The sequence below is a fragment of the Macrobrachium rosenbergii genome, chromosome 41, assembly GCF_040412425.1.
Source record: "Macrobrachium rosenbergii isolate ZJJX-2024 chromosome 41, ASM4041242v1, whole genome shotgun sequence".
Lineage (NCBI taxonomy): Eukaryota > Metazoa > Arthropoda > Malacostraca > Decapoda > Palaemonidae > Macrobrachium > Macrobrachium rosenbergii.
The window spans coordinates 6284628-6294258 of NC_089781.1; the positions used below are offsets into that span (position 1 = coordinate 6284628).

General features: G+C 39.1%; 1 protein-coding gene across 2 annotated transcripts in view; it reads left to right on the forward strand.

The window, feature by feature from the left end:
• The window catches only part of LOC136826591 (PR domain zinc finger protein 5-like), a 79822-nt gene extending 70427 nt beyond the window's left edge, over window positions 1-9395 (forward strand). The window contains exon 6 of one of the 2 annotated variants that reach the window (XM_067083821.1): window positions 7312-9395. In XM_067083821.1, the coding sequence (XP_066939922.1) occupies window positions 7312-9228 (1917 nt within the window). In that variant the 3' untranslated portion in view covers window positions 9229-9395. Of the gene's footprint in view, window positions 1-1704; window positions 3818-7311 lie in introns of those variants that run through there. The other variant, XM_067083817.1, reaches the window with a different exon arrangement.
• The last annotated feature ends 236 nt before the right edge of the window (window positions 9396-9631 follow it).

The window sequence follows — 9631 nt, forward strand, 5'->3', positions numbered from 1 at the left end:
GCAGTAGAGTGAATCTAATTTAGAGTACAAAACACCTGAATTAAAAAGCGTGGATGGGGATATGCTGCTGGTACGCTTTCAGTCTAGGTTTGAAAATTAGCCTCGAGGAGAAACTTCTTTATGGAAAAGATTCATCACCATTATCCTTTTTTGTCATTATTTCTGAAGACTCTGAAAAACATCCTTTAAGTTAAGGTTTATAGTTTCTTCAGTAACTCTATTTTGTCATATTTTAATATTTTACTTAAATTTTTATATGTTAATTTATTGTTTTCTAATAACTTTTTGTATTTCCCATTACCTTCTGTTACTTCTTTTGAATGAACACCATATTCTTTGGAAGCTTGAATTTCAAGTCAATGACCCCAGTGTCTTGTTCCAAATGAGTAGGGTTCACCTTCTGACTAATAATGATAACTGTTTTTGTATAGATAATGTCTTTAAATTCTTTAACGTCTCTTATTTTTTCACACGCTTCTATCCTTTGGGGCAGTCTATTAAACACTGTTGGTGTCTTACATTCAAGACCCTGTTTTCCAATACCTAGTAATGCTTTCGATGGCGCATTGATGCGGTCTTTTACGTATTTCGGATTCCTGTTCTTCACAGCTCTTAACATCAAAACGCACTTTATATTCAGCGTTGGCTTTAACAGGTAGCCTCATGGTAATATGTTAATTTAAAGAAAAAGCGATGTTTTAACATTTTATGTGATGACGTAATGCACATGAAAAGTAAACAAAGTGTGGTGATGTGGAGATCATCCTTCTCTCACGATGATTTACTCTGTTGCGGCGCCGTGTTGGGACACGTCAAGTATTAGAGATCCTTCATTTGTTGTATGTAAAACTGTGGAGTGGTCTTCCTGGCAGAATAACGTTTTAAGAGACGGTTTAAATACTTACAAGCTTCATGCAACACTGCCACTTATTTTTCGTACTTAATTTACTGTTATTATACGCACATGTTTACCTCTTTGCTGATATATTTACTTATTTATTATTTGCCTCTCTCTCTCTCCTTTCTCTTCAGTGAAAGCTTCCTTGGCAAGTGAATGGCTTCATAGGCTTGTTCCATATGAATGTTGAATAATAATAATAATAATAATAATAATAATAATAATAATAATAATTAAATTCTACATAATGGGTACTACTAGACTTGAACTAAGTGTTACAAATATTTGCAATGATTAAATTACTAACTGTTGTTTTATGTCAGTGGCTCTTTATTTTAGAACTAACGAGGAGAAAGTATTTATTATCCAATTATTAAATTATTATAAGCAGAATTAACGAAAGAGGTCAGGGTTACACTTCTTTGTATTTTATATATTTCAAGTATATTTGGGGTAATTGGGCTGCATAAAAGCAAATGTCATATCTCGTAATGCAAAATGTATTGTTTATGTTCCTCTGTTTACCGATGAATTTCTAATGATCATATTACTGGTTATACACGTGATTCCTTTTTTTTTTTTTTTTTTTTTACATAAACCCAGATCCATTGCCAAAATTTATTAGTGTTATAAATGGTTTCCATATAGAAGTAGTTTGTACAGTGAAAGTATTACGGTGGTCCAACTCACTGACTTTTGAAATTGATTATTGCACATTTTGTGAGGCCATTAGAAAATTCTCATTAATTAAGCGAAGAGAAGTACAGGTTGAGAACAGCTGCTGACCAAACACAATGTTATTTCAGGGGGATCAACTGGTGCCTAATAGTAAGCAAGGACCACCCGCCCCTCCTCCCCCAACTCGCCGAATAGTTACGGTGCCGGCCATTTTCAAGAAGTGTCCGCACTGCACAACCATATTCATGGACAGCATGCAACTGACCTCCCACCTGGCCCAGCAGCACAAGGACCGTCAGGAGGAGAGGCTGTGTCAGAGGTGTCGCAGGCGCTTCTGGACGTACGAGGACAACACCGCATGCGACCCGTGCCTTCAGAGCCTCAGGCTCAACGCCATCCCCAGCAGGAAAAGCCTCGAGGAGGAGGATGTGGGATCTGATGTGATGAGTACTTTCATGTGTGGCCACTGCCATCTGACTTTCGAATCTCGGGTTCTCGTCGAACTTCACTGTTTATCGACAGGTCACGACATGGATAAAATAAGTCATTTCAGTCATAAAAGAGACTTGAAAGCTCTTCACAGTTCGGGAGACTCGAAATCGACTGGTGGTGCTAGAAAGCTAGATTCCAATGTCAGGGGAGATGTGTCTAGTAGTGACGAGAATGTACTTTCCGAGAATAAAAAGTACATCGGTAGTTTGAGGAAAGGGCAAAAACGCCGGCTTATCAAGAAAAACCAAACAGCTTGTGAAGTGTGCGGTCAGGAATTCAATTCAGTATCGAGTCTTTATGCTCATCTGCGTGTCACACATCCTACTTTGTTTCCCCACGAGTGTGGAGTGTGTCGGAGGAGATTTACTCTCGAGGCCAGTGCAAGGGAGCATGAACGGAAGCATGCAATGGGGGAGTTGCAATGCCCCGCTTGCCCGCTTCGATTTTCTCATTTATCGCACTTGCATCACCACGCACGCACCCTGCACCCGGACTTCACCGATTTTCGCTGTCAGTACTGCAATGTTGCAACGCCCACAGTTGATGCCCTTCAGTGTCACATTAAAGTACATCATGGTGACCGTCTAGGACTGCCGGCAGCTTTCACTTGCAAGGTGTGCAAGGAAAGTTTTCACACCGGTAAGGCCCTCGCAACTCACCGTTCCAGTCGACATCCCGGAACAGCAGAATGTAATATATGCGGCGTCAAAGTGGGAAGACGGTATCTTAAGAAACACATTAATGCCGTACACACCAAAGAAAAGGTTCACAAGTGTGAGGAGTGTAAAACAGTATTTTATTCACGCACTGGCCTAACCGGGCACCAGCGTAGACACCATGGCCCCAGGAAGTTCTTCTGTGAGTCGTGCGGGAAAGGTTATGTACACAATGTGGAACTCCAGCGTCACCTGAAAGCTCACCGTAACCAACGTGACTTCAAATGCGAATACTGTAGTCGTTCATTTTTAAAAGCAGTTGACCTGACTTATCATCGACGTTCCCACACGGGAGAGAAGCCTCATCAGTGTGAACTATGTCCCGAGTCATTCATAAGACCTCTTGGTCTCAGAAAACATATGTTAAAACACACCAGTGTCAAAAAAGTCAAGAGGCTTAAATATTCGAAGAAAAAGATTGACGAACTGACGTCCTCTGTAATTAGTCAAAATAATGCAGGTGAAGAACAATTAGAAAGTCAAGGCGCAAAAGAGGAAAGACTGGATGTTGTTGAGACAGATAACGGCAGCTTGAATGAAACGCAGCCATTGCAGTCTTTCCCAGAAGCCTCTCTGGTCGCCCCGAATCTTGCACCATCTCAGCGCCTCCAACCCACAATGCATCAGTTGGCGCCTGCAGAGCTGCAGGTCCAACAGTTGTCAGTGACGGATTTAGACGGCACTCAGCTAGAAGGACAGTTGGAACTGTCGCAAGTGGTTGAGGATCTAAGTAGCGGAGAACTACTGGAAATGAGTCCAGGCCTGTTACTGGAAGCGACAGATGTCCAGGTGACAGATGAAACTATTGCTGGAAATGTGACGAGTAGTACGGAAGTTCAAGGAGAAACAGACGAAAATAGTCAGACATCTCAACCAGTGCAAGTGATTTATGTTGTCGAGGACATCTTGAACCCCTCAATTTGTTACCATAAGTCAATAGAAAACTGCTCTAAATGTAAAGACAATTATAGAAATTACTTCTAATTCGTATGTTTTTGCTTTACAGTATTATAAATAAAAATATTTATCATTAGTTTTTTTTTTATAAGAACTGCTCACCGTGAATATTTTGTAACATGTAAGTGTTACGTATCATATACAGAAAAATAATATATCCAAAACTATGGGTATTGTGGGATACATTGGAATATTAATAATAAACTTCAGTGAGCTTTTCATTGCTAACCACCCCCCGGCCCCAAAATGGTTCTGATATTATCCAGCTTTACCAATACAGTACTTTCTCCGTATTGCCTTGAATTTCATGAAACTATCTAATTGTTTCTACTCTTTTCAATTATCGACTCTTAAATCAAATTTAAATCGAATTCTCTCTCTGAAATTTCAAGATGTTATGAAGTCTGAGTAAAAACATAAAACAGTTAATATAAACCTAACGAAACTTCCCTGCCGATAAACACCCGAAATGAAATATCCCTTAAATATGAAAGGGAGCTTCCAGGTGCAGGGAAAAACGTCAGCGCACACTCTGCTGTTCATGGAAGTTGTAAGTGCAGTCAAGTCTTGTGAGTACGCCAGGAACCTCCAGTTTCGACACCAATACAAGTCCGGAAACCTTACCTTTTCTTTGTTAGTGTCCTATACACTGTTATAAATTCCTGATGAATACATTTAAATCTATACCTTGAAATTCCGAACCTACTTAACCTCTTCGGTCACTTGGAAAGGCAAACTCACCACGCTAATAGACTGGAATTTAATTGCAAAGAGAAACACTATATTGTTAAAAAACTGACAAAGTACAGCACAACAACAGGCAACCCAGACTCTGTATGCGTATAGGGGAAAGTCCTCTATAATGAATGGCATTATCTGAGATAATGTACACACCTTTTCCACCCTACTGATTACTAGATAAAAGTCATCCATAAGGGCTGATAAGGTACTCAGGTAGTGTTACAAAACATTAATTATTACTGATTACTGCATAGTTGAATTACAATATATTAATTGGAAATCAGTCATTAAAAAGCATTGCACTACAAAGATGTGACGTAAATATTACTAAAAAAAAGAGGAAGAATGAACTAAACACTAATTACACGAGGTCACAGGTAAACTTTCAGTAATAATCGACAACCTTACCATTGCATACCGATTACAATTTTAATTACCTCTATTTTTTTTTCTTTTTAAAGAAAGTAAGAGAGATGACATTACAAAATAGGCACAGATAATTGTTCAAGAAAACTTAATCCTAATGATTTCTTCAAGGAGAAACTTTTAATCAATTACATGAAAAGAAAAACTGCACCCAACATTAAAATTGCAGTTTTATTTTTTAGAGTTAAGAGACGCCACATTACATAAAAAAAAGTAGGCTTAGACAATTTTCTAGGGACATTTAATATGAAGAAATGTAATCTAAAATATGAGTTGGATATAACTATATCAGGATAACTTCAGAAACACATCTTCGTCAGAGTTCACTATATTGGTCGTCTGCTTTCGTGACAGATGACACCCACAAATCACACAAGACCCAACACTAGGACCGATGCCCAGGGGAATACCTATGTTAGGTCGATCCCTCATGCCAGATAACTCAGAGGGCGACTGTCCAGACAGCCATATTTGTCGGTGATCGTGGGGATGTTTCCTTCATTGCCTGCCTGAGGCTTCTTTGATGAAATAGAAAATGATTTACCTTGGAAGAACTATAGTCGGTGCGTCAGAAGCCAAAGACAGTGAGGATGTACCCTAACTGATCTGGCCCAACTCTAGCACTTAATGTTTGCTAAAGCACTCCACGGAAAGATAAAAGATACTGGATAGGTGTAAGGACTTTAGTAGGAGAAAGTAAACAACAGGAGGCAGCTACATAAACAACTGATAGAATTTCACTTTGACCTAGTTGCATTAAACTTGCAGGCTGTTAGGGAGGTGGAATAAAAGGAATGGAAAAGTGTGAGATGTGTGAATTTGAATCCGTGAGAGAGTTTGAAGGTTTATGTGTTCATGGCTTCTGGTTAATGACTGATAACTCTGTGCTAGAGGAGACTGCTACTTTCAGCACATAAATCGAAGGGAAATGAAGTACAGTCGTACAATGACAAGACTAATCACTAGTGGGGAGGGGGAAGGGGGTTTCTGCACCGACTGGCTGCGCAATTTCATGGAGGATTTGTGTCTCACATAATCTATATATTGATGAGGTGCGATTCTGATTTCACGTCACTCGATTCCGCTGCTTACCTGTACAACACAACTTACTTCGCCAGCAATGCTGCACCGTATCACAAGGTTCAGACTGCTTAACTTTTACAACGGTAAATAATTGGTATGTTCCAGCATTGCGCATTTACAAAAATAAACACACAGAACCTTCCTATAAACAGTGAGAAAATAAAAAGGACGCAAAGCCCAAGAGAATTGAAATTTGGATAAAATTCATGGGAAAGTGATACTGAACGTTCTTAATATATATTCTTTAAAGGTGTGCATCTTATGCATTGTTTAGAAGTGTGTGTGCGAAAACCTTTACAGAATCCGGATGGTGTCTTAAATTTCCATGTCACACTACTACGTTTATGGCATCTTTAAGCATATTTGACTTCAGTTCTATACAGAGCGTTGATTACTTTGTGATCAGAGTAAAGAATTAAAGTCAGTCAATTATTGTCTACATGGTTCAAGTTTTGCCCCAAAATCTGAACTAGTTTTATTAATAACCTGTTAAATAGGGCATAATAATCGGTACGTTTAAGACTGTGGCTACTGAAGTATCAGAAATGTATACAAGAGATTTATATGTTTGCATTCTTATCTTTCTGTCGAAAGATATCAACCTGATGGAAACGAGCCTTTGGGGGAACGAATGAGATAAAAAATACTAAACTTTGCAACACTATTCACTATTCAACTTAGAGGGAAACGAGTACAAGCAATCGTGTTAGACTATATAAAAGAGCTGTTTTGATGATAGAAGTGAAGGTATTAGGATCTTTTATCGTATATTATCAAACGCCGAAACTACATAAATAGTAATTATAAAATGCCTACCGATACTCCAAAGAAGGTATAAAAATTTTATTTTTTTTTTAAAAGAAGTGAGCGTAAGGTTCCGGCAATAGTGAAGTTGTGAAGCATTTTCCTTCACATATAAATAACACAAGAAGTGCAAAACCTCTGACTTCAAAGATCAGTGTTTATGTTTACTAATTTCAGAATGGATGACAATGATTGTTAAGACAATAAAGCATCTCATTTGTTATTTAAATAATGATAAAATGGCAATTACAATGTTTAAAAGTGGTTACGGTTTTATAAAACCTACGCCATTTTTAAGCAACAGCAATTTAAGAAAAAAACTATTTGCCATAGGTAAAACATGGTTACATCATAGAGCTTGTTATGGGCACCAAAGTTGTGATTAAGCTGATAACTGCATGCCAAAATGCAAGGAATGCTGATATGATGTGTTAGTGTGTTCGTGACAAGTGATAAGAGACAATAAAATTTAAGTTACATCAGATTTATTAAAACAGATCCTTTGTTTCTTTACAGAATTCCAAAGACTCAAATCTCGGAGGCATGGTGGTGGTGTATAATTCCACGGACTTCAAGGTTACTCAAGAATGTCAAAATATAAAGACAGAAAATGATCCGCTAGAAATCTCGGAAAGCGAGACACCAACTGACACCAAAACACAAAGTTTTACTTACAAAGGGCATGATGGTTCGTCTGGAGTACTCAAGACTTCAAACAAATCTGGTCACTGCAGCTGTGATGTTCAGATGAGTTTGAAAGCTGAACACGCGCAGCACGCGATGGTACAGAACAAGAAAATTTTCAAGTGCCCGAAGTGTAAATTAGCATATTCTTCCTCTTCACACCTGGCCCGCCATCAGCAACTTGTTCATAATGAAAATGTGCAAAGTACAACAAATAAAAAAAATCCATTACCAGTAGATCCGTTAAGAATAGAAGGGCAGTGTGAACACTGTGGGGAATCCGTAAACACGAATGCTCTTGAGCACTTCAAGATTCATCTGCATGGGGATAACGAATGTCCAGTGTGCGCTTCTGGTTTTCGTACGTATGAGGCCTTGATAGCCCACATAGAGAAGCGCCATTCACAGTTACTAGAGCTTTTTTTGAAAAGTAAAATTTCTACGAAGGAAAAAGCTGGTAAAAGTGGAGATACAGAACATCACATTGAATTATGTGATGTTTGTGGGAAGGCAGCATCTTCGTCGCAAAAACTGGCCCAGCATCGTTATTCTCAACACCCTGAACACTACCCCTGGTCCTGCCACGGGTGCAAACTATCCTTTTCCGCTAAAACTGACCTTGATAATCACCTGTGTCACAAGGAAATAACTCTACGCAAAGGTAAGCATACTGGTTGTGACACTAAAAACCCGATAACCATAAGTAAAAGGAAATCTGACGTTGGTAAAGATAAATTACATCAAAACGAAAAGAACTTAGAAGAGTCGTTTAAATGTCCCGTGTGTTTTGTTAATTTAGATAACCGCAAAGCTTACAGCGACCACGTACGATGTCACAAGAGAAATGGGCACAAATGTGAATTTTGTGATGTGAAACTGAAGTCCACTGCAAATCTCCGGGCACATATTAGCACACAACATACGCATAGTGAGATCCATCAGTGTAAAATATGCTCTCGTAAATTCTTTTCGGCAGGTAAACTTTCTTATCATATGAGACGCCATCACACTGACCGCAACACTTACAAAAACCTGTGCTACATTTGTGGGAAATTTTACCCCTATCCAAGTGAACTGAGACTGCATTTAAGGTCCCACTTTAATGAGCGCCCGTACAAATGTAACCAGTGCCCCAAGACCTTCATGAAAAAAGGGGATCTCACCTATCACAGCAGATCCCACACTGGAGAACGACCTCACGTGTGTCCACACTGCGACGCTCGATTTCCCAGACCAAATACGCTGATGAATCACATTCGTCAGCAACACCAAGAAGCCACTCGAGCTAGCACCACTGATGCCTCCACAACAACCGATGCTACCACCACTGGGAAGACTGCTATACCTTCTCCAGAAGCAATAACAGTCACACCAAATTCTAATGATACATTAGTAACCCCTTCGGGTATCATGGTCACAACGCTGAGTAATAAAGCGCCTGATAATAAGACGCAGGAGGAAAGAGAAAGCGTGGATTCTGTGGTTACTGTAGATGCTGAGACTCGGGCCAGTGAGATACGGCAACAGTGCGAAAGAAGCGTCATACCTGTTGTGGAAGGGCAGTTGGTTGAGGCTGTGGTAGATGGGCAGGTCACAGAGGTGCAACAAATACAATATGTGCAAGTTGAAGGCCTTGCTGCCGGCCAAAACGTACAAGCAGTTCAAGCAGTACCTAATATGATGGAAGACATGGAGTTCGATGAAACTGCTTGCTCATCTTATCGGTTTGTCCATTTACAGATTCTGTAGTAGCTTATATAAAAAATAATGATGATTTTTTTTGCAGATATATTTCCAAAGAAACGCTATATTATTTATGAATTTTTGAGAGAAATGTATGAAATATTTTGTTCTAACCTTTTCGTAAATGTCAACTCTGTAGAGTTAGATTTGAATAAAAAGAAAAACTTGCCATAGTAATGCCTTATCTTTACGACACTTGATTGAAAAAAAATTACTTGCTGTCACAGCTATGTTCAGTTACTAGAAGAAAGAAACAATTCCAGGGAAATATTTTAAAGGGAATTCCTTACAATCTAGTCAGCACCGAGGGTAAGGTATATATCTAACGATGGAGTCGGGTGTGCTGTTATAGCTGGAGATGTTATCAAAAAGAAATTACCCCCTTCTTGTTCCATCTTCACAGCAGACT